The 25,516-nt window shown below is 43.0% G+C and overlaps 1 protein-coding gene across 8 annotated transcripts; it reads left to right on the forward strand.

Annotated features, from left to right (window-relative positions):
* Dnajc5 (DnaJ heat shock protein family (Hsp40) member C5) lies at positions 1-25,428 on the forward strand. Of its 8 annotated transcripts, XR_012909755.1 has the most exons (8): positions 79-210; positions 6,761-6,900; positions 11,526-11,571; positions 19,451-19,568; positions 20,458-20,671; positions 21,411-21,582; positions 21,665-21,739; positions 22,003-25,428. XR_012909755.1 is itself a non-coding variant. In XM_075963416.1 (7 exons), the coding sequence occupies exons 4-7, from the start codon at positions 19,462-19,464 to the stop codon at positions 22,104-22,106; spliced, it is 597 nt and encodes a 198-aa protein (XP_075819531.1). In that variant the 5' UTR covers positions 55-210; positions 6,761-6,900; positions 11,526-11,571; positions 19,451-19,461; the 3' UTR covers positions 22,107-25,428. The 8 variants fall into 8 exon arrangements, 4 of the variants coding, with proteins under 4 accessions (XP_075819530.1, XP_075819533.1, XP_075819531.1 ...); XM_075963416.1 differs by lacking the exon at positions 21,665-21,739 and having other exon boundaries at positions 55-210; XR_012909756.1 differs by lacking the exon at positions 6,761-6,900 and having other exon boundaries at positions 67-210.
* Positions 25,429-25,516: the final 88 nt, after the last annotated feature.

Consider the following 25,516-nt stretch of genomic DNA (forward strand, 5'->3'; position numbering starts at 1 on the left):
GAGCACACGTCCTTCCGGGGGCGCAAGTACCAGTTCGTGAGCGTGCGCGTTCTCGCCGCCGCCGGTGCCGCTTCCGCCGTCCTCTGCCGCTGCTGCCGCTGTCGCCGCCCCGGATCCTCAGGCCGAGCAGTGGGACGGCCGGCTGCCCAGCAGCACCGCGGTAGGGAGTACGGAACCGCGGAACCGGTGGACAGGCGGGCGGGCCGACAGGTGAGCTCACTGCCGGGTGGCCCTCAAATTAGGTGGGGCGGCGGGAGCCGGGTGTAGGAGATAGGAGCGGGGTGACGGCGCCGCTGAACGAGGTGAAGGCTGCTTTCAGCCGGAAATGGCGGCCGGCCTTCGGTCGGGCTGGGTCCCGGGCGCCGCTAGGCCCCACTCGGCCCCACTCGACCTTGCACACGGCGGGGCTGCGCGGGGACGAGGCTTTCCAGGCTAACCCGGTCCACACGCGCCGCCGCCTCCGCGGCACCCGGGACGCGGAAACTCTGCTGTAGGGAGGCGGGCAGTGGAGGCTCCGAGGCTTGTTCACAGCCCTGGGGCTCGGAAGATTGGCTTATAGTTGTTAATTCCAAAAGCATTTACCTGTAAAAAACATATTTTATGTGCTTAACAACGGCATTTTAAGAGGCGCTTTTGTGTAATGCTGTTAAGCGAGACTTATTAAAGACTCATCCGTTTAGGCTCCAACTTGCGTTATGTGACTGGATTAAAAACTTGTTTTTCCTTGTGCCTAGATGATTTCTCCGAACTCTATTTTAAATGTATCTTCCGAAAAAGACTGCAAAGTAGCTTTGCTTTCAGATTGGACTTAAGGAAAATTGGGTCGCCGTTTGTTTGATTTGCAGCTGATCATACTTTTAGACACCATATCTGAATTGCTAGTGAGTTGTCTGTTTCAAAAAAACAAAACAAAACACTACTTAATATCAGAAAGAATTATATTGACCTATTTATTGTCATGGTTACCTAAAAGCAGAACTAACGGTTGTAGGATTTTTTTTTCATTTACTTGCTTTTTAAAAAAAAAAAGAAAGAAAAGAAACAGTGGTCTGTTTGGTGACATTAAAAGCCAGCACTTAGGTGCTTCTGGACAGTTTCTAACTTATTAGGACTCCGTTACCTGTCTCAGTGTTTTATTTGGGGGGGGGGCGGTGCTTTGAGGCTGGGTTTCTCTGTGTAGAGTTGGCTGTCCTGGAACTCGCTCTGTAGACTAAGCTGGCCTTGAACTCTGCCTGCCTCTGACTCCTGAGTGCTGGTACTAAAGGCCTGTGCCACCACTGCCTGGCCTTCATCCGCGTTTTTATGCTTGGGTTGGCCTTGTTTATGTGGGCTCTGAATACAGACCCTTTTGGGAAGAGGTGGCACATCACTCCTTGGAGAGTGAGTTCCCCACCTCACACTTTCCTTGCTCCAGCAGCCTCCTTGCTAGTCTGTGAAGAAATTTACATGCTCAGTCCTTGATTCTTTCTTGAACATTCACTTTCTGTTCTGTGAGACATTCTTAGATTCTACTACTTATAATTTCAGCTCTGCTACTTCCCATTTTCTCCCTTCCTTAATTTTCACACAGCACTTGCCTCTTGCTTAATGTAATAACGTATTTAACGTTTTTTTCTAGGTAAGGTTTTGTTTTTTAGAGAAGTCACATAGTAAGCCCAATAAGTATTTATTGAATGAATGCAAATAAACTCAGTAGGCTTCTCACCAGGAGGTCAGTCAGTAGAGACACTAGAGGCACTGGGTTCCTGGAAGAGTACTGGGGAATTTGTATTCTCAAGGACAGACCCACCAACTTTCCCCTGCCCATTGAAAACAGTACAGTCAGTTAATAGGGTATTAGAAAGGTGCTTAGGACTTTACTGTAAATTTGTTGCAAGTTTTGATCAGTGATTATTTGAAAGTTAAAAGCTTTTTTAAAGTCAAATATGCCCCACTGGTTAAAAAGTAAAAGAGCTCTTAGAAAATTTGTCTTTGGTTACTTGTCTGTTGGGACTTGAGGTTACAGTAAGATGAAGGATGAAGTCATCCGATTCTTATTTCTTTTGAAGGAATGTTTTGTTTTTGTGAACTGGATCTTACTACATAGCTCTAGCTAGCCTGCAGCTTGTGATCCTCCTGCTTCAGCCTGGCAGAGGACTTAAATCATAGGCATTTACTATCATACCCGTGCAAAAGAGTGAGCAGCTACTGGTACCCTCAGTTGGAAGCCCATTATCTGGGGTGTTATGACAACCCAGGAGAATTATTTGTGACTGACAGACCCTGGAGTCCTAAGGCCTTTGCTTCCTGTCCATCTAAGCGTAGAAGAATATCTAGATTTCTCTGTGTTCTTGAACAGTTCTGTTAGTGTGTGGTTCAGTGTTGGATACAGGTTGCACAGTTCTGGCCACTTTTATCCAAGGGCGCATTGGAGAGCATGATGCTTCTGGGCATAGTTGTTGGTCCACCCTGACAACCTGCTATGCTCAAGATGTAACTTAATAAACGTCAACGGAATTCAAGGCTTCTCAGCCAGATTCTTCCCTTCGTTGACCGATAGCTTAAAGTGTCCCATATCTGTCAGTGCTGTGTCTTTAGGGCCCAGGTGCACGATGCTCATGGGTGTTTGGTGAATAAATAACTAAAATGCAGCAAAGCTGGGGCCTTTTTTGTTTGTTTGTTTGTTTTTGGCTTTTTTTTGAGACAGGGATTCCCTGTAGCTTTGGAGCCTGTCCTAAAACTAGCTCTTGTAGACCAGGCTGATCTCAAACTCACAGAGATCTGCTTGCCTCTGCCTCCCAAGTGCTGAAATTGGGATTAAAGGCTTGCACCACCTCTGCCTGGCTGAAGCTGGGGCTTATTGCTTCTGAAAGCAGAGCGTGAGGTAAGCATGAAGTGTGGGATTTGAAGCTTGTAATACTATGGGCAAACTGTATCAGCAAATGAAAGCAGTTTTTCTCTTGTAAAGAAACAAACTCCTGAAATTTTCAGGAACTGATTAGGGAACTGTTTGTATGGAAATGGAGTACAGGCATCAGTCCACAAGTGAGGAGCCTGGTGTTCCTGGGTTATAAAACATTTAAAAATGTAGTCTTCAGGGCTGAGGATGCAGATCAGAGGAGAGTGGTTGTCAAGCATGTGCCAGGCCCTAGATTTGAGCTCTACACCTCAAAGAAAAAGTAAAAAGTTGCATTCTTAAAAATGAGGCTTATTATTCTTGTACTGTATAGAATCTGAGTGATGCATTCAAGGCCAGTGGCCTTTTGTCAGTCAAGCTTCCTACTCTTGCTGTCCTTCCTCCCTCTTCTCCGAATCAGCAGAATGTGCTGGGTTACCCTTCCTGAAAGAGGACAAGGCTAGAGCTTGCAGCACCAGGGTTGCTTCTGTCTCTGAGGCTCTGTACTCTATGAAAAGAGGGAGATGGTTTCCACCTCACCTGCCTTTTGAAGCAGAGGAAGGATAAGTAGGATATTTTCCTGATGACTTCCTAAATAGAAGTGCCAAAGATTCTAAAAATGGTAATAGCCTTATTTTGTGAAAATGTCTACCCCTAAAACATCCTTAATCGGGCTACTGTGCCAGGCCAACTCCGATGAAGGCAACCCTGACGAGGATTAGCAGTTAGTCTGTTAATTGGCAACTAAACAGGAAGATTTAAGGATTAGATTACTCAACAACCTTCGGTGTGGATTTTGCCTCCTGACACTTTGCATTAACTTTGAGTGTATTTATTAATGAAAAGTGTGTGTTCTTCATTCATGACATTTAATAGGTATTTTTGTTTTTTTAGTGTGTGTGTTGTGTAGGTATGTGGTTTAGTGTGTGTGTTGTGTAGGTATGTGGTTTTGGTGTGTGCACCCTCCTGTGCACACAGAGGTCAGAACAGAATATTGGGTGTCTTCCTCTGGGTATTACTTATTGCCTTGAGTCAGGGCCTCTCAGTGATCCAGAAGCTCCTTCAGTTGTCTGGCTAGTGAATTTATAGGATATGTTTGATTCTGCTCCCAGTGATCCAGAAGCTCCTTCAGTTGTCTGGCTAGTGAATTTATAGGATATGTTTGATTCTGCTCCCAGTACTGGGGTTACAGGTACACAAAACTGTGCGTTTTAAAGTGGGTCCTGGGATTCAAATATGACTTCATCTTTGCAGAGCAAATGCTCTTACCCACTGAGCCATCCCAGTCCTCAGTATAAGTTTTTACAAAATAATGGCTTCAAAATTTTGAGTTTCTCAAACATTGATATTTTATATCAAAATTATCGATTATAGAAATGAAATGATCTCATTCTTTAAAGAAGTAGAAAGAGGCCAGTTTTGGAAGAAAATTGAAAGTTCCATGACCAGTTTTCTCTCTACTGATTTGTATGCAGTTTTATTTCATTTCATAATTACACTGCATCTTTCTTTTTTGTTCTTTGAGACAAAGTTTCTCTGCAGCTTTGGAACCTGTCCTGGAACTCACTCTGTAGAATATGCTGGCCTCGAACTCACAGAGATCTGCCTGTCTCTGCCTTCCAAGTGCTGGAATTAAAGGCGTGTGCCACCACTGCCCTACTACCCTACATTTTTCCCAAGTAACATTTAGTTAGTGGCAGAGAACTTTGTTGTTTATTTCTAGACATTTTTTAAATTTGGGCGTGGGTTTGAGACAGGGTTTCTCTGTGTAGGCCGGCTGTCCTGGAACTCACTGAGATCCTCCTGCTTCTGCCTCCCCAAGTGTTGGAATTTCAGGCATGTGCCTCCTCCATCCCCCTCCACCAGCTATTTTTAGACAGTTTAAACCCAACTAATATTCTTAGGTTTTTGTGATGTATTATGTTATGTTACTCATTATCCTGAATTGTTGGTGATGTTGTCAGCTTAATTGCCAAACATTGAGATTGCACGCACGTGCACACACACACATATCATGGTATTCTACAGTATAAACTGTACTGAGGTTTTTTTTTTTTTATGTGTGTTCTAAGGAATGCTTGCCTATTAGCTATAAGGTTACAGTCCTGGTGAGTCAGAGGATTGGAATGAGGAATCAGGTGTGTCCCGTCAGGCTAACTCGGGAAAGAAGTGTGGCCATCTTAGAAATCTTCCTTAGATGGTTGCTCTTTTCATCAAGTTGAATGCGTTCAGTGAAGAGCAGAATCAGATACCTTATGGTATTGTTGATACGAGTCACCCTTAACAGGTGGTAGTCAAGTGCCTAGAAGACCCCTCATCTCATTCTGCTGAGTGAAAGTGAGGTGGAGGGTGTGGGCAGAAGTGGCCTGAGTTTTCTTAAGGAGAAAGTGCTGTTGCCTCCCTTTATTTTCTCTCTTTATAGGAAGGAAGTAGCAGGACTGTTGAGTTTCTTTGTTAAGTAGAAGTGCATTTTATTGTAGCTTTTCTTAGACAAATTCTGTGTTAGAATTTAAACGTTTTTTTTTTAACATATTACCAATTTTTATTTTCTTCTGGTATTTGTGTCTTCTCTGTGTTTGCAATGCCTTGGGTTGCCTTTTGTCCATCTCATTAAGCACCCTTGAGATTTGTTTAGATATGCCTCATAAGGGAAATGAATTTTCTTAAAACCTTTTAGCTACTCTTACAGCCCTCCCTGCATGGGAAATCTTTTATAGAACAAAACCAGAAGACATGAGCCGAGCCGAAGGTGGCTTAAATTCCTAGGAGGTATCAGAAATTTATCACCCATGGTCTTCATTGTATTAGAACTGTGAGTTTGACAAGCCAAGAAGCATTTTATACAAACTATCTTAGTAATTTTAATTATGTGTATGGGTGGTTTGCCTGTATGTACATCTATGCATTGCTTTGTGTGCCTGGCGGTGAGGCTACAAAGGATGTTGGATTAACTGGAGTTACATACATCTGCGAGCCACTGTGTGAGTGCTGGGAACCCAAAGCCACCTTTCCAGACAGTTCTAAGTTACCCACCAATAATTCTTCTTCCTTCCTTCCTTCCTTCCTTCCTTCCTTCCTTCCTTCCTTTCTTTCTTTCTTTCTTTCTTTCTTTCTTTCGTGTGTGAGAGAGAGACAGAGACAGGGTCTTGTGTTTCCCAAACTGGTTTTAAACTTGCTATGTAGCCTGAGGATGACTCGTCCTACCTCCTCCACTTCCAGTAGATGTATCTGACTGTGTGATGGAAATTCTTATCCTGTCTATTGGTATGTTTTTGTTTTAATTAATTTATTTTTTAATTAAATCACCCTGAGCATGGTGTGGTAGCGCATGAGCCTTCACTCCCCAGCACTTGGGAGGTAGAGGCAGGTGGATCTTCGTGAGTTCAAGGCTAGTATGGTTTGATTTACAAAGTGAGTTCCAGGGCAGCTAGAGCTACACAGAGAAACCCTGTCTTGGAAAAAAACAAACATAATCACCCTGAATGGGTATTTTTTGTCTGCAAATACAACAGTTCTTTTCCCCTTCCTAAAACCTCTAAATTAGATTATTAGGTTAAACAGCCAAACTAAACAGCAACACCTTCTGTAATAAGGATTTGGGAGTCTGAAGCACAAGGATTGTGAGTTCAAAACTGGGCTGGATAGTGAGCCTGACTTAAAAAAAATTATAAATTAGTTATATAGTGGAGTACTTTTATTGTGTAAATCACAGTTGCAAAAGTGAAGCTGGCTCCAAAAGTTGTGTATGAGGTTCTGTCTCACTTTCTCTTGATTCTTCTTGTTGGCTTTGCTTCTAAACTGGTTACAAGAGATTAATCACATTTTTGGCATCCCATCAAGACAGAGTAACCTCTTAGGTGAAAAGAATCACTATCTCTTTCTCAGAAACTCGGAGCTGATCTTCCTCCTCCCACAGAACATGAGGATCATGGATGACGTAAAGGCAGCTATGTCACTGGAAAGCCTGCCCTGCCGGGGTGATCACTAATGAGCTCCCTGCATGACTTGCAGACAGCTCTCCACTGGTATGTTTTCAAAGTAAAAAAACATGCAGTCCTTTCTGTGGATGTCATTAAAAGTGACATCAGATGGGCCTTAGTGACTCACACCTTTAGTCCCAGCACTTGGGGGCCAGCCTGGTCTACAGAGTGAGTTCCGGCATGGCCAGGGCGGTTAACCAGAGAGAAACCCTGTCTTGAACCCCACCTCACCCCTTCAAAAAAAAAAAAAGTGAAACATGTTATAGTCCAAGAACGTACTATGTTAAACAACTATCCATAGATGTCAAAGCTTAAAATAGCACATTTAAATATCTGATGTTGGTTCGTTACACTAAAGATACAATGAGCAAGAAAATGTGGTTATTTCCATATACTATCTCAAACATATTAATGGCACAGTCGTATGAATAATTCTGAAGTTTTAGTGTTAATTTGATAGTGCTTCTCATGATTTACTGCATAGATGAAACCCAGTTAGTGTAGTATCGCCTGCCTCCCTCTCTCTCTCTCTCTCTCTCTCTCTCTCTCTCTCTCTCTCTCTCTCTCTCTCTTTCTCTCTCTCTGTTGAGGCATGGTCTCTGTGTAATTCTGGATGTCTTTGAATTCATTATGTAGACAGGCTGTAATTTTATTCTTTTAATTAATAAGTAATTACATAGTTTTATCCCTTTTATTTCCTCCAGTCTCCCCCTCCTTGTCGTCTTGTTCCTTCTTGAATTTGCAGCATCTTTTTCTTTAATTGTTGTTACACATACATATAAAAATATAAATACAATCAACTCAGTCTGTTTCATGTTACTTGCACATATATGATTTCAGGACTTTGTATTGGATAACCAGTTAGGGGAATTCATCCCAGGGGAAGACTATTTCTCCCTGTCTCAGTGTTCCATAGATGTCTGCCCCATGAGATCTCCCTCTTCCAAGTTAGCATGTCTTTTAGTGCTGTGTTTGTTCAGGTCTTGTTAAGGCGACCATATTGTTGAGGTATCATTGGTAAAGAAGGTTGCCTGTCATTTCTAGGAGATAAACTCACATAGCAGATTTCTGGTCTTCTGTCTCTTGCAGTCTTTCTGCTCCCTTTCCCAAGATGTTCCTGGTGTCTTAGGCTCCAGGGTTGTGTTGTAGGTTATCAGCTGGACTGGATACCCCATGATCAGTTTTTTGTTCTTTGCATTTTGACCAGTTGTGGATTTTTGGTGTTTGGTTTTGTTTTTATTTTCAATTGGTTTTCTCTAATGGTCTTTGTCTGGTAAAAATGAATATTATTTTTTGAGACAGGGTATATTATAGCCCAGGCTTGCCTTGATTTCTTAGTCTTGCTGCCTCTGCTGTCCACTGTTGGGATTACAAAGTATATACCACCATGTATGTTTGTCCTATATATAATAGCTCTTTCTTTTTTGCATATATTATTTTTTACTGATATTTATTGAGCTCTATATTTTTCTCTGCTCCCCTCCCTGCCTCTCCCTTCCCCCTTTCAATCCTCCCTTAGGGTCCCCATGCTCCCAATTTATTCAGGAGATCTTGTCTTTTTCTACTTTCTACTTCCCATGTAGATTAGATCTATCTAAGTCTCTCTTAGTGTCCTCATTGTTGTCTAAGTTCTCTGGGATTGTGGTTTGTAGGCTGGCTTTCTTTGCTTTATGTTTAAAAACCACCTATGAGTGAGTACATGTGATAATTGTCTTTCTGTGTCTGGGTTACCTCACTCAAAATAATGTTTTCTAGCTTCATCCATTTTCCTGCAATATTCAAGCTGTCATTTTTTTTTTCTGCTGTGTAGTACTCCATTGTGTAAATGTACCATATTTTCCTTATCCATTCTTTGGTCAAGGGGCATTTAGGTTGTTTCCAGGTTCTGGCTATGACAAACAATGCTGCTATGAACATAGTTGAGCACATGTCCTTGTGGCATGATTCAGCATCCTTTGGGTATATACCCAGAAGTGGTATTACTGGGTCTTGAGGAAGGTTGTTTCCTAATTTCCTGAGAAATCGCCACACTGACATCCAAAGGGGTTGTACCAGCTTGCATTCCCACCAGCAATGCAGAAGTGTTCCCTTTTCCCCACAACCTCTCCAACATAAGTTGTCATCAGTGTTTTTGATCTTGGCCATTCTTACAGGTGTAAGAAGGAATCTCAGAGTTGTTTTGATTTGCATTTTTTGATGACTAAGGATATTGAACATTTTCTTAAGTGTCTTTCAGCCATTTTAGATTCCTCTGTTGAGAGTTCTCTCTTTAGGTCTGTACTCTTTTTTTTTTTTTTTTTTTGGATTATGTGATCTTTTGGTGTCCAATTTCTTGAGTTCTTTGTATATTTTGGAGATATGGGGTTAGTGAAGATCTTTTCCCATCCTGTAGGCTGACGTTTTGTCTTGTTGACCATGTCCTTTGCTTTACAGAAGCTTTTCAGTTTCAGGAGGTCCCATTTATTAATTGTTTCTCTCAGTGTCTGTGCTACTACTGGGGTTATATTTAGGAAGTGGTTCCCTGTGTCATTGTGTTCAAGTGTACTTCCCACTTTCTCTTCTATGAGGTTCAGTGTGGCTGGCTTTATGTTGAAGTCTTTGATCCATTTGGACTTGAGTTTTGTGCATGGTGATAGATACGGGTCTATTTTCATTCTTCTACATGTTGATACCCAGTTATGCCAGCACCACTTGTTAAATATGCTTTCTTTTTTCCATTTGATATTTTTTGCTTCTTTATCAAAGATCAGGTGTTCAAAGGTATGTGGATTAATATCTGGGTCTTCTATTTGGTTCCATTTGTCCTCCAGTCTGTTCTTATGCCAATACCAGGCTGTTTTCAATACTGTAGCTCTGTAGTAGAGTTTGAAGTCAGGGATTGTGATGCCTCCAGAAGTTCCTTTATTGTACAGGATTGTTTTGGCTATCCTGTTTTTTTTGTTTTTCCATATGAAGTTGAGTACCGTTCTTTTGAGGTCTTTGAAGAATTTTGCTGAGCATTGCATAGATTTGATAAGATTGCCTCTTTTATTGTTTGTTTTGTTTTGTTTTTGTTTTTCGAGACAGGGTTTCTCTGTGTGGCTTTGGAGCCTGTCCTGGAACTAGCTCTTGCAGACCAGGCTGGCCTCGAATTTACGGAGATCCACCTGCCTCTGCCTCCTGAGTGCCGGGATTAAAGGTGTGCACTACCACTGCCTGTCCTATAATAGCTCTTTTTAATAAGTAGTATCTTTTTTAGATGTTCTAAGGGTCCACCAGGGAAATTAGTTGGAGAGAAATAAAAAGACTTAATTTAAAATTTTTTGAGAAGATGGCTCAGCAGTTAAGAACACTTCTAAGACCCAGTTTTTTTTAAGAGTACATGCTTTTCATTAACAGAAATGTATTTTACCTTCCTTTTATATTTGAATGTGCAATTTCCCTCATCATTTCTCTAATTATTGTTGGATCTATTGGAAATCTTACCCTTTTACCCCTTTAAGGTACTTAGTTTCCAGTGAACACAAAGAAGGAAGCAGTTATAAATAGCCTGACATATTAGCAGTTTGTAGCTTGGAAAATCTATGAATCCCAACTGCTGGAAGCAGGTGTTTTCTTGTAGTAAAATCTGTCAGTATGGCACAAAACATAACATACTTGCTAGTTGTCTTAGCTACCTTTAGTCTCTGTGCACTAAAGAACTGGAAGCAAATATTTATCTTTGTTTTGCTGTGCCTGAGAACTTTTTGTTCGCGCAGGTTTCCCTTAGCTTCAACTTTAGATCTCCCATCCCATGCTGGGAAACCTAGACTCAGTCTTTGTATTGCAGGGAGGGGTGGGTTAGACAGGATCTCACTATATAGCTTAAAACTTTTGATCATCTGAGACCAGCCTGGTCCACAAGAGCTAGTTCCAGGACAGGCTCCAAATCCACAGAGAAACCCTGTCTCAAAAAAACAAAAAACAAAAACTTTTGATCATCATGCTTCAGCCTCCCAAGTATTAGGATTATAGGTATGGGTCCCCAAGCCCAGCAATGGAGGAATCTCTTTTCAAAAGCATATACCTGAGGCTTCTAGCTGTACTATTTAATCTACAATGTCATTCAGTTTAAAAAAATGATGAGGTCATCACAGATTTGTTTGGCCGGTATTGTATGTCTTAAGCTTCAGCATGTTTTGGAATCTGCCCCATTAAGTCCGTTATGCAGTGGGAACTAGACCATCATCAGGGTGAATGGATCATTCAGTTGACAATATTCTAGAATGAATGAGCATTTGCAGTGCTCTGAACATGTGTCAAAAATGTTTAAATAGATGTTGTAGTCTATATACTGTTCTAATAGAATTTTTGGAATTCTACAGCTTTAGCATCCCTTCAGGACATTACAGTATATACTGCCGTGTTTACCATCAGAAGTGTTTTTATAAGTCTATATGTTATTTGTAGTTACAGATTTGAATGTTGCATATCTTAGTTTTCTTTTCTGTTGCTGTGCTAAAACACCCTAGCAGAAGCAATTTAAGAGAGAAGGGGTTTAGTTAGCACACAATTTGAGGTTACAGTCCATCATTTTTTTTAAATCATGGTGGTAGGAACGTGAAGCAGCTAGTCACATTATATGCACAGTTAAGAGTAGAACACATGAATTAATGCATACTGGTGTTCAGTTCATTTTTTCTTTTACACAGCCCAGATCCATGCCTTAAGGAATGATTCTTGTTTTCCTGTAGACAGGTAGGTTCTTAATTTTGTGACCAATCACAACGCACATATTGCTTGAAAGATGCTGGGTTTTTTTTTGTTTGATATTCTTTGGGGGAAGGTAGAGACAGTATTGATGTTTGCTACAATTACATACTTGAAATATGCTGATCATACTGTGTTCTAAGTTATTGGCTCCCTTACACTCTCATTGCCAGCTGATACTCAAGTGTTAACAACGTGGATTTTAGTTTAAAAGTCCCTCCAGAAACATCATTGTATTTTAGTCTTACTGGTTGATTGGTTGATTGATTGATTGATTGATTATTGTTGTTGTTTTTTGTTTCCAGACAGGGTTTCTCTGTGTAGCTCTGGCTGTCCTGGATCTCACTCTGTAGACTAGGCTGGCCTTGAACTCATAGAGATCCACTTGCCTCTGCCTCCCGAGTGCTGGGATTAAAAGTATGCACCATTACCACCCAGCTAGTGATTTCATTTTTAGCAAAGCTTTTCTTCTACAATATGAGCCAAATGTTATAATATGAATAATAAAAACCCGGAGACAGATATTGGGGTTCAAACCGAAAGATCAGAGAAGCAAAGCAGCCAACCACTAGAGAGCTCTTACCTTTACAAAGTCTTCAGACTGAAAAAGAGAGCGATTTCCTATTTCATCCTGAGATTAAAGGTGTGCACCACCACTGCCTAGTCTGTGTGGCTGACTAGTGTGATACAAATGAGATATTTCCTCTTTTTTGTCTAAAATAACTAATATAAGAAAGACTATATATAATAAGTACTATAACTCTGTATAATATATACAGGCAATAAATATATTAACATCTAGTCCATATGCATTTGACAAATTCATTGAAAGTACTCTATTATCTGTCCTATCGTGGTGAGTCCAAAGTCTTGTACCTAATTTACTTTCTATCCTAATTTGCTTTCTGCATCTGGTAAACAAGAAAAACTATAACTGTCTAGTCTTCAACTCCCTCAGAGACCCAAGAAGGAAATAACATTAACTGAGTAAGCAGGATGTTTGAGCAAGCGACTTCCAAAAATTGTGAGAAATGACAGAAAGCTGCCTGCCTGGACAGTCACCCAAAGTTCCTCTGCAATGTTGGCCATCCATCTTTGGCCTACAGGCCTAGAATATCTGACAGACTTTTCTATGAAGCAGAGGTTTTGAAGCACTGTCCTACCTTGTCTGGGCAAGGTTTAGGAGTCACTCTGTTTTGTGTCCTGCTTGTCCAATTAGGACCTGCCATACTTTCCCTGGGGCTGAGCGGAAGGATGGTTAGTGTTGAACACACACACACACACCACCAACCAGGGAAAAACACATACATCATTTAATTGCATCCAGCCGGAATTTAAATAGGGCTGAGATAGGGGTGGGAATCTTGGGATGTGTTGAGGCAGAGTAAGGAATAAGGGCCAATGATATTTTGCCACATTAGCTGTGGCTGGGCAAAGGCAGGTTTAGGTCGTACTTTGCTGAGTCACTCATATGGAAGTCATGGCCAAAGACAGGTCTCCAAACTCTGGGATCAGGAAGTTATACTGAGCCTCACGCCCAGGCCTTATGAGGCCCAACACTGGTCTACAGAGTTTGTTCCAGGACCTAAATGGCTGCACAGAGAAACCCTGTCTTGAAAGACCAAATAAAATACCTGTTTGCTTGTCATTTTCTTTTTCTTTCTTTCTTTTTTTTTAATTTAAGTAGGGTTTCTCTACATAGCTGTGGTTGTCCTGGAACTCACTCTGTAGAACAGGCTGATCTTGAACTCACAGAGATCTGCCTGCTGAGTGTTAGGATTAAAGATATGTGCCACCACTTTTGGCTTAACTTTTATTTTGGTTTTTTTTTAAATTTTTTTTTTCATAGCGGACAATGAGGAAGAATAGGAACTCAAGAACAATCGCAGTGGGTTTTTGATCCTACTGCACGTACTGGCTTTGGGGGAGCCTAGGCAGTTTGGATGCTCACCTTAGGAGACCTAGATAGAGGTGGGCGGTCCTTGGGCTTCCCACAGGTCAGGGAACCCTGATTGCTCTTCGAGCAGATGAGGGAGGGTGACTTGATCGGGGGAGGGGGAGGGAAATGGGAGGCGGTAGCGGGGAGGAGGCAGAAATCCTTAATAAATAAATAAATTTTAAAAAATTAACTTTTATTTTGAAATGAGGTCTTGTGGCATTGTCCCTGTTGACCTCAAACCTGTGGTCTTCTCGCAGTAACTGTGGTGGGTGTGTAGTCGGTCTCTGTTTACTTTCCTTTGCTGTTATCCCTCTTCCTGCTTCTCAGCCTCAAGTCACAGTTGAAATTACTTGGCCTGAGTGAGAGGAAACGTGGGTAGCACAACAAACCTGCAGAGGAGTTTATTAAGGGGGAGGTTACAGGCCTGGTGAGGTTGGGGGGGAAGCTGAAAAATGGCACCTAGCACATGCCTACAGGGGATGCTGTGGCTACAGCTGCATCATACATAGATGACAACCATGCCGCCTGTGGGCCATGCCTGAGGGCTTGTCCACACACATGGCCCTGGAACCTGGAAGTGTCAGCCATATTGTGCCTGAAATAATAGTAGTTTAAAATTGGTCATATTGCATTAGTAGTCATTTTTTATAGATATAAACCCATTTTGTTTATCTGCTTACTGTTGATATATTTCCAAGGTTTAAATATTAAGTGTGCTTGGGGATCAGTGTTTGTAGCAGTAGAATTGCTGAATCATGGAAAGTACATGCTTAACTTTTGGGGGACATGGTTTGAGACACGGTTTCTCTGTATAGCTCCAACTGTCCTGGAACTTGCTCTACACACCAGGCTGGCTGCAAACTCACAGATCTACCTGCCTCTGCCTCCCAAGTGCTGTGATTAAGGGTGTGCACTACCATGTCTAGCACATGTTTAATTTTTTTTAAATATGTTACTTAACTTTATGTGTTGCCGTGAAGGTATCATCTCCTGGAACTGGAGATACAGACAGTTTGAGCTGCATGTGGGTGCTGGAAATTGAACTCGGATCCTTTGGAAGAACAACCAGTGTTCTTAACCACTGAGCCATCTTGCAAGCCCCCATGTTTAATTTTTTAAGATACCGCCAATCTATGTTCTAAAGTGGTTGCACATTTTACATTTCCAACAACATGTAAAGAAATTCATACTGCTTGCATTGGGCAAACGTCCTACCTGTTTAGCTGGTCCTGTAAAATATTATACTTAGAATTTGTGCCATTGAAGCATCACAGTGCAACACATTTCTTGACTGTGTGGTGATGCTGGTGTAAATAAACTTACTGCACATCTCTCACAAGAAAATGGAACACACGTAATTGTATACAGTACATAATACTTGATAATAGCAGTAATTGACTGTTACTGGCTCATATATTTTTAGACTATATTTTTATTGTTGTCTTATAGTATTCCTACATAGGTCCAGCAAGATGGCTTAGTAGGTAGAGAGTTATATGGCACAACAGGTCTAACGACTTGAGTTTGATGTGTCTGTGATGTTCTCATGGTGCTGACACAGTTCTCACTTCACAGTGAATAAACTGGCTAAGACTTTCTAGTGGGTGTGTATTGCTATTTTTCCTGGTTCTATTTTTAATTATCCCCACTAAGACTGGCTGCTTTGGCTTGGCTCAGAGCTAAACCAAAGCACTTTGTACATGCTAAGCATCCTTGATTCAGAAATTCAGAGCATCAAGGAAGAAAGGAGTGGAGGACAGTGGAACGTAAGAAGGAATATCGAAGAAGGATACCCAGTCTTGGACTATAACAGTCTTTATTATAGAAGTGATATTAATAATCCTATATCTACTAATGATTAATTTTTCTATGCTCCTATCCCTTTGTTTCTGCTTCTTTTGAGTCCTTTGTTATAAAACTATTATTATATAGGCAAGTTGGCATATGCCTGTAACCCCAATACTTTAAAGGCTAAAGCAGGAGTCTGAGCACAAAGCTAGCTTGGACTACACCATCTTTACAACTTTTAGTTTACAGTGTTGCTCAGTTTTAGAATTGAAGCAAAACACAGTCTCCCATTACAAAATGGGACCTCATGAAACTAAAAAGCTTCTTTATGGCAAAGGGCACTATCAAAAAGACAAAATGGCAGCCTACAGAATGAAAAAAGATTTTCACCAACCCTGCATTTGACGGAGGGCTGGTATCTAAAAGATATAAAGAACTCAAGAAATTAGACATCAAAATACCAGATAATCCTATTTAAAATATGGGGTATAGATCTAAACAGAGAATTCTCAATAGAAGAATCTCAAATGGCCGAAAGTCACTTAAGGAAATGTTAAACATCCTTAGCCATGGGGGAATTCAAATCAGTGGTTCTGAGACTCCATCTTACATCTGTCAGAATGGCCAAAATCAGAAACACAAATGACAGTTCATGCTGTTGGATATGGAGCAAGGGGAACATTTGTACAGCCATGATAGAAATCTGTATGGTTTCTCAGAAAATTGGGACTTGATCTACCTTGATCCAGCTATCTCACTACTGGACATACACCTAAAGGACACTCCTTCATACCTCAAGGACACTGGCTCAGCTATGTTCATAGCAGCTTTTTTCATAATAGACAAAGTGGAAACAACCTAGATGTCCCTCAAGTGAAGAATGGATAAAGAAAATGTGGTGCATTTACCTGATAGAGTTATTACTCAGCTGTTATGATAACATAATTTCATTCCTTTGACAAGGTTTTTATTACAAATTAAATTTTATTAACACATAAAGCTCTTTAGATATTTTTTTTCTCACCCTTTGCCAATTTCAGTCAATTTGGTTTTTCCATTTATTCGCCTTTCTGATTTCTTGGCAGGAAGTTAGTCAGGGTAGGAGTCAGAGGGGATGGAGAACACCAGGAGAGCATGGCCCCCTGAATCAACTAAACAGGGCTCAAATGGGTTCCCAGAGTCTGAAATGGCAAGGACAGGCCTGCATGGGTCCACACCAGGTTCTGTGTGTGTTATGGCTGCTAGCTTGGTATTTTTGGGCTATTCCTAACAGTGGAGCGGGTGTATCTATGACTCTTTTGTGATGTTCCTAACAGTGGAGCGGGTGTATCTATGACTCTTTCGCGTGCTCTTGAGATTCTTTTCCTCCTAATGCCTCCAAAAACATACTTTGAAAGATTCCCAGGATGGAGAAAAGGCTCATTTGTTGAAATTGAGTTCCCAGCAGCTATGCTGGGTGTTTAACAACCATCTGTAACTCCAGCTTTAAGGGATCCACTGCCTCTAGTGTCCACAGAACCTACCTGTTCTCGGGGCACTTATCTATACATAGATGCACACATACATAAGTAAAAATATTTTATTTTTATTTATTTTTTTCTTATTTATTTATTTATTTATTTATTTATTTATTTATTATGTATACAATGTTCTGTCTGTGTGTATGCCTGCTGGCCAGAAGAAGACACCAGACCTATTTACAGATGGTTGTGAGCCACCGTGTGGTTGCTGGGAATTGAACTCAGGACCTTTGGAAGAGCAGGCACTGCTCTTAACCTCTGAGCCATCTCTCCAGCCCCAATTAAAAATACTTTAATGCATAGGGTGAACTTCTGATTGGTTCCAAGCAAGATACTTGTGTCTCTTGAGTATTTCCTTATTCACCTTCCTGAGAGCCATCTCATATTCTATCTAGTGTGCAGTTTCTCTCTAATCTGAGTTTTTATGAAAGCTTCAGAACTTCATTGCATAAGCCTGAGAGTAAGTAAATCACAAGTTGGTCTTCTACGTGTTCAGACTGGCTTCAGGAACCGGGGATCAAGAATCCAGAGTCTCATGAATGTGGGCACCCACACACAAATATTAAAAAGTCAACTTTTGTTAATTTCTCGATTTTTTTCTTTCTTCTTTGTTATTTAGTTTAAACCCAAACACTGCAAAAGTAAGAAGGACTATTTTATTTGGGATCTCAAGAATGGCAGTTCAGGAAACATTGATGTAGATGATTGTTTGTTTGGTTTTTTTCGAGACAGGGTTTCTCTGTGTAGCTTTGGAGCCTGTCCTGGAACCATCACTACCTGGCTGATGTTGATGATTCTTAACCAGTGTTCTGGCGATAGGTGGAAGTGTTCATGTGAAACACTATTGATTTATTACATGGCAAAAACCACTGGGCTGTGATGTGCACCTTGTTTTGTTTTTTGAGACAGGGTTTCTCTGTGTGACAGTCCTGTCCTGTAGACCAGGCTGGCCTTGACCTCGCTGAGATCTGCCTGCCTCTGCCTCCCAAGTGTTGGGATTGAAGGTCTGCACCACCACTGCCTGTCTGCGTGGTACACGCCTTTCATCCCAGTACTTGGGAGGCAAAGGCAGGCGATCTCAGAGTTCCAGGACAGTCAGGGGTACACAGAGAAACCACATCTCAAAGCCAGGCGGTGTTGGCACACAGCTTTAATCCCGGGATTTGGGAGGCAGGTGGATTTCTGTGAGTTTGAGGCCTGCTTGGTCTACAGAGAGACTTCCAGGATAGACTCTAAAGCTAAACAGAGAAACTGTGTCTAGAAAAAAAACAAAACAAACCGTTCTCTGGGCACACTTCGGAAATTGAGAACAGGGCTGGAGAGATGGCTCAGTGGTTAAGAGCACTGTCTGCTCTTCCAGAGGTCCTGAGTTCAATTCCCAGCAACCACATGGTGGCTCCAAACCATCTGTAATGAGATCTGGCGCCCTCCTCTGGGTGTGGGTATACATGGAGGCAGAAAGTTGTATACATAATAAATAAATAAATCTTTATAAAAAAAATGAAATTGAGAACAGATACAGGGGTCGTTTTGTCAATAAAAGAAGTAATTAGTGAAAACAGAAATGGCCAAGTAGCTTCTAAAGGTGTATTTCAGGGCCCAGTTTCTTCACCACAGAGACCTGGGTTCCAGGGTTTGCTTTGAGTAGCTGCTGAAGGGCTTCTGAAAAGCTCATTAACTGTTTTTTTATCATGAGCAATCTTCCCCCGCTTTGACTTTTATTTTTATTTAATTTACATTTTTTCACTTATTTTACCTACTGACCAGTTTCCCCTTCCTCCTCTCTGTCTTGTTCCCTCCCCTACCTCCCATCTATCCCCCTCCCAGTCCACTCCTCCTCTGTCCGTCTTTTGTTCATATTATATTGGTTCCTTCCATTTCTTTAAGGTTTTGTTGTGGGTTTTTAAAGATGGGGGTCTTGGGCTGGAGAGATGGCTCAGTGGTTAAGAGCATTGCCTGCTCTTCCAAAGGTCCTGAGTTCAATTTTCAGCAACCACATGGTGGCTCACAATCATCTGTAATGGGGTCTGGTGCCCTCTTCTGGCCTGCAGGCATACATACAGATAGACTATTGTATACATAACAAATAAATAAATATTTAAAAAAAATAAAAAAATAACATAAGGATAGGCCTCAAATTAGATCCTTTTGCCTCAGCCTTCCCAATAGCTGGGGTCACAGGCATGTACTAGCACATCCAGCATAATTTTTTGCTTTTTTCTTTAATAACCTTTGTAGCTATATACCTCTTTGCTCTGTGTGTGTGGGTGTAGGTGTGCTTGCAATTTTGATTGGTGCCTAGTGTGCATGCATACTAGGAAAGTCATCTGCCACTAAGCTGCATCAGCCCAGCCCCCTTTTGCATTTTGCTATAGTGATTGGGATTATAATATTTAACACATACTCAGTTTTCAGAAACTCACCCCACATATTTATTTGTGAGGTAGAAGAGGGACACACCTTCCACAGCACACTTAGGAGATCAGAGGGTAACTTAGGAGTTATTTTCCTCTTCTACCATGTGAGTTTTGTCAGGATGACAGCGGTGCCTTTATCCACTGAGTATCTTGCTGACCGGTTTTCAATTTTTCTTCATATTTTCCTTTATCTTCTTTTGTAGATTAATCTAACATGGCTGACCAGAGGCAGCGCTCACTCTCTACCTCCGGGGAATCATTATATCATGTTCTTGGGCTAGACAAGAATGCAACCTCAGATGACATTAAAAAGTCCTACCGGTAAGCAGCTGTGTTTTAAGGAAAAATACAAATCCTCATCTGCTTTCTTGTATACTTTCCCCAAGAACCATAACATACATTTTTCTTGACAGACTTTTTTTTTCTTCATCTTTCCCCAGGACAGGTTTCTCTGTGTAGCCCTGGCTAGATCAGGCTAGCCTTGAACTCAGATATCTGCCTGCCTCTGCCTCCCGAGTGCTGGGATCAAAGTGTTTAATCCTAACACTTGGGAGGCAAAGGCAAAAAGGGTATCTGTGGGGTTTTTTTGTTTTGTTTTGTTTGTTTGGTTTGGTTTGGTTTTGGTTTTACGAGACAGAGTTCCTCTGTAGCTTTGGAGCCTGTCCTGTAGACAGGCTGGCCTGAACTCACAGAGGTCCGTCCGCCCGCGTCTGCCTCCCGAGTGCTGGGATTAAAGGCCACCATGCCCAGCAAGGTCTCTTTTTTCCTATCCTGTTGTGACTGACTAGATTTGAAGAATGTAGCTTTTAGGTACAATATTACACGGTAACCTAAAGGGGTCAGGGGGCTCTCCACCTCAGGTATTCCTGTGGTCGTCTACTTGTGTTGGACTAGAATGCCATCACTGTTTATCAGATATGCAGTTAGCTGATCAGGACACCAGGGGTTAACAGTAGGATTTCCCTTTGAAAGTTAGAAGTCTGTGCTATAAGCTGTGCCCCTACCCTAGTACCTCAGGACTCCCTTGTGCATGAATCCTAGTGGGGGGAGGCTTACCCCAAAGCAATTACAGAGACTTCTTTTCATTCTAATGAATTTTCAGCTCTGGAAAGCTGAAAATTGAAATGCTAAAGGGTAAGCATCTCTTCCCCTGGACTCTGATGGATGAATGTGAGACCAAGGTAGAGCCAGGAAATGGTTTTGGTTACAGGAAGCTGGCCCTGAAATACCACCCTGACAAGAACCCTGATAACCCAGAGGCTGCAGACAAGTTTAAGGAGATTAACAACGCCCACGCCATCCTGACAGATGCCACGAAAAGAAACATATATGACAAGTACGGCTCGCTGGGGCTCTATGTGGCCGAGCAATTTGGGGAAGAGAACGTCAACACCTACTTCGTACTCTCCAGCTGGTGGGCCAAGGTGAGGATGGGGCAGCAGTCAGTGTGAGCTGCTACCCTGAAGGCATTGAAAACTCTAGTGCTTAGTAGGACTGCAGGCACCGAAAGATCTGTGTCTCCTTTCTCTTGACACGGTTTCTGGTCGAGCTGTCCTGCGTGTGCTGTGCAACTGTCAGCCATGTACAAAGTCAGAGTGACCTATGCCGTAACCCTTAGGTTTAGGAAGCCTGATTTTGACTTTTAGTGGTTAGTCTTCAATATTTATAGTTTTAGAGAGAAATCCATTGTAGAGGGGAATTTAAGAGGGAGAGAGCTATGCCATTTGGGTAGGTATGGAAATCAGCTACATACCAGCAGACAAACTGCATTACAGAAAGTTGGGAGTAAGACTTCAGAGAAAGAGTAAGAAAGCCCAAAGTACCAGAGAAAGCATACTTGGGTTCTGGCCAACATCTGAATTAAAGAGAGAGGGGGGAGGGACACAAAAGGGAAAGTTAAACCTTTTTGAGTTCAGAAAGGCAGGCAGATTCAATAGAACTTCATGGCGGCCTGTGCTCAGTCCCCTCTTTACAAATTACTTATTATTCTATTTTTCCTGCCTTCTCCCTGCAAGTTCACTCTGTCTACACCTTCTCCTGAAAGCTAGATACCTTAGCATTAGCTGTCTATTCTGCAGTTCTTGTCCTGTTTTCTCTGTGGGGTTCTTGTGTTATGGCCTCTGGGCCTTTGAGGCTGTACAGTGCTGGTTTTCTCTTTCCCAGGCCCTGTTTGTTGTCTGTGGCCTCCTCACCTGCTGCTACTGCTGCTGCTGTTTGTGCTGTTGCTTTAACTGCTGCTGTGGGAAATGCAAGCCCAAGGCACCTGAGGGTGAAGAGACAGAGTTCTACGTATCGCCTGAAGACCTGGAGGCCCAGCTGCAGTCTGATGAGAGGGGTGAGTGCCCATCCCTGGACCTTGTGAGTGTGGGGTGGAGTCAGCACTGGCCCTGAACGGTATCAACTGTCTTGTCAAACAGGAGGGCACTGACACTGTGCCGAGAGTGTTTGTGGTGGCATCTGGGACTGTTGAGGTGTGAACGTGGACACTTGAGGTAAAGCAGGTGCAGGGAGCTGTTCCTGCCCGTGAACTCTGGTAGCCGTAGATCTGAGGGACCAAAGGTGGGGAGGGTGACAGGCAGGTGGGGAGGGCCGGGGGCTGGTGTGACCTGAGGAAAGTGTGTTGGGTGGAGGTCTGCAAGTAGCCTCTCCCGAGTGTCTGTCCAGGTGGTCGAATGATGTGATGTAAGGACCATGTCGGTGGGCACGCAATGCGGCTGCTGCCCTTGTGCGATGAGGCTGCCTGCTTACTTTTCAGAGGCTACAGACACACCGATTGTCATACAGCCAGCATCTGCCACAGAGACCACCCAGCTGACGGCTGACTCCCACCCCAGCTACCACACCGACGGGTTCAACTAAATTCAGGAGAGGCTGTGATTAGAGGACGAATCAGCACCTGGCCACTGCAACCTTAGAATCATGAACTGTAGTCACTGAGATGGGGAGGCAACCGTCAACCTGACCTGCTGTGGCTTGTCAGGGCTCCTCCCACCTCCTCTAAGCCCACCCATCTGTCAATCCTTGATACACGAAGTGCGTAGCATGCAGTATTTAAAGCAGTGTAGCTACGGTCTTCTTCTGTTTTATCCTTTTGTTTAATAGCATGTATGGGTTATGTTCAGTGTCTGTGTTGTGGATGCGCTGCAGCTGGGCTGAATTAACTGGATGGCAGTGCTGTCTTGGGTTTTCAGCCAAGTGGGTCCAGTGAGGTTCAGCTGTCTCCTTGTGCTTACAGGAGTCAGGTAGGCACCTGGAGCTACATCTTCATGTTGGCCTCTGTGTCCTGTGACATGGTCTAGTTCATGGCTCTGATCTCATTCTCAAGGCTGCAGACAGGGTTCTGATTTCACCTGTGAAGGAGGGAGCTGGGCCCCATCCTCCCGGCAGCTCCAGCACCTGTCGTTTGCCCAATGTTCCTGTTAGATCTGCTGTGGAGAGCGCAGGTATGCCCTTCTGAAAGGGAGAGCACACGCTGTAGTGTGTCTGTCTTGGGTCTCCTGGCCTTGTGGACTGAAATCCTGTCTTGGAGGCAGGTCCCTTGCTGGTGTGTGGGAAATCATTTGTCTCTGTTCTGCACCTTTCCAGGTCAAAAGCTGGATTGACGAGGCCACGGCCTCCTTTCCTCATTCCTGGGTCATCTTCCACATTCCTTCAAGCCAACCTTGTTAATTTTTATTTTTTATTTTTTGGGGGGACTTTAAGAACCACAAATGGTAGCACCTGCCACTTAGCCATAGTCAGAAAGTCTTTGAGTCCAGTTGTGGGTGGCATATAGCTGCTTATAAAGAGTGAGTGCCCAGGATCAGAACCTCTTCCCTGTGCTTGCCCGAGCTCCATCCATCCCACTTGCCTTCGCTTCCACCTGTCGTCATCAATGCCTCCGGCAGTGCTGGAGTGTTGGGTTCCTGGTGCCCCTGACTCGGAAGGGTTGACTTTTAGGGAAGCTTTGGTGACAGTTACTGGACCTGGGATGCCAGCTGCAAGCCACAGAATTACTTTGTGAACTTTTCTCCAGTCAGTATTTCAGTCTTGGTCACAGGTACCATGGTGGGCAGAGTTGGAAAATGTGGTTACCAGGGATTCCGAACAGTTAGCTGGATTAGCTGTGCCAGACTTCAGTGAGCCAGGTTCCTCCAGAACCTTCTGCTGGCTGCTACTGACCGTCTGCATTTCCAGTACAGAGGAAGGAGAAAGCTCATGTGGTGGCCCAGACAAACCACCATGTGTTTCCAAAGCCACCATCCACCTCCTGGCCCCTGCTCACCAGGGCCTTCAGGGATCAGATCAGGTTGACAGGAAGTTGCAAGAGGTAGCATTGTGAGGGCAAACTTGGCAGTGATTGAGGGTGCCTATCCAGGTCCTGGGAGAGAGACATTGATGCCAGGGTTCCCAGCTGACCCTACAGGGGAACTACATGAGCCAGAAGCTGGCTTCAAAGTCCTACTATGAGTTTGTAAGTTTGTTTTATTCTTTATAGGATTTTAGGGATATTCATTATCATACTGAGTTAGAAATAATTTGTAAACATCAGACCTATGGCTACATGTAGTGGGACTTGCCTGTAATCCCAGCACTAGGGAGGCTGAGGTAGAAAGACCTTGAGTTGCAGGCCAGTCTGGGCTTTATACAGTAAGACCCCTACTCAAATAAATTTAGTAGAAGGATGAGAAATTAGCGGGGTGGTGGTGGCGCACCTTTAATCCCAGCACTCCAGAAGCGGAGGCAGGCGGATCTCTGAGTTCCAGGCCAGCCTGGTCTACAGAATGAATTTCAGGACAGCTAGGACTGTTACACAGAGAAAGCCTGTCTCAAAAAACCAAACAAAAACTGAGGATTCATTGCTGGGTCTATTGTTGGAACAAAGGAAGAAGAGGCCACTGGGCAATCTGGGGTGCTGGTCCCATCATCACCCTAGTGTTGGTGCCCTTTTACCATGATGGCCAGGAACCAGGTTATGAGTAGAAAGCTGCAGTCTGGTAGCACGTCCTCCTGCCTCGGCTCTGTGGCCCTTTCTCTTACATCCCAGTGAGCCAGGTGCTGTTGGGTGAGAACACAGAGGTCGAACCTGGTATCTTTTTGGATTTGTAAAGCTAAGTAAATCATGTTGAACTTAAAACCATCAATACGTGCAACAGTTTCAAGGTGATAATAGTGATTCCAAGGCCACTGAACTCCCTGACCTATCCCTGAACGCAGACTCCCTTGCAGGGTTTTGCTGAGTTGATCTAAAGTCTCCTTGATTTCATTTGCCCCGACCTAAGCATAACTGGTGAGTCTTAGGATCAGCCTGACTATTCCTGACCAAATACTATTAAATGTAAAGAAGTTCATCCAGTGCAGTGGATTCCCCTTAAGAACCAGAAGCCGACCACTTCTGACACTGGGGACCCATCTCACAAGGCTAGAGTAGATTTCTGTTTGTGCCCAATGATGTGGTCTTTCCTAGTCTTCCTTTTGACTATGTTTTTAAATTACTTTAGATAATTCTGTGCAATGTTTATAACCTTTCCTAGTCTTCTGATGTTCAGTTAACACAGCCAGCACCCAATGGGGGACCTGTTAGGAAAAAAAATCAGTGCTTAATGTGGTTAGCAGGAAACTTTCCCAAAATTGTTGGTTACTGGGCTTGTTCCTGAATCATAAAGCCAAGTCTCTTCTCAGATGTTCAGGTGCCAGGTTTTACTAATCCCAGTGCCCCTTGTCCTGCTGACCCATGACTTTTATTCCAGGTAAATCTTGTGCAAAGAAGCTGCCGTTGTTGCAGCTGGTAGTCTCCATCATTCAAGCTGTCCCTGGAGAGTCTAGGTGCTGTGGTACAGAGAACTGGTGGGCCATGACCATCTTCCTTGGCTTTCCGTGCACCTTTTATTGAAGGGTAGCTGTGAACAGTGTAAAACATGTCTGATCTCATTCTTTTCCCAGGGTTTTGAGCTGTGAACCCATGTGTCCCAGCACTGGCCTGTTCCTTTTATTTTGGTTCAGTTTCCTCCTACGGAAATAGCAAAAGCTACATCTTTACTATCCTCACAAGCACAGTATGTGTTGTCACATGCTGTGAGTGTGGGCTGTGGTGTGTGTTGGTGTGTGTACATATGTGTATATGTATATATCATGCAGCAGGCCTGTCATGCTGCTGTTTGGTGGCAAAGCAACAAGTACAATAAAAGTCGGCTCCAAAACAGCCTGTGGTTTCTTAAAGTGTTGGGCAGGGGTAGGGTCTCTTGGCAAAACACCAAAGGAAACCCTAAACTTACTATGTACATACAGGT

Source organism: Microtus pennsylvanicus, chromosome 2, assembly GCF_037038515.1.
Source record: "Microtus pennsylvanicus isolate mMicPen1 chromosome 2, mMicPen1.hap1, whole genome shotgun sequence".
In the NCBI taxonomy this organism is placed as follows: domain Eukaryota; kingdom Metazoa; phylum Chordata; class Mammalia; order Rodentia; family Cricetidae; genus Microtus; species Microtus pennsylvanicus.

Coding starts and splice junctions, on each gene's coding strand:
- Dnajc5 (XM_075963415.1), top strand. CDS start 19,462: ATGGCTGACCAGAGGCAGCGCTCACTCTCTACCTCCGGGGAATCATTA. Junction 19,569..20,457: donor GACATTAAAAAGTCCTACCG/GTAAGCAGCTGT, acceptor TTTTGGTTACAG/GAAGCTGGCCCTGAAATACC. Junction 21,583..22,002: donor GCTGCAGTCTGATGAGAGGG/GTGAGTGCCCAT, acceptor CTTACTTTTCAG/AGGCTACAGACACACCGATT.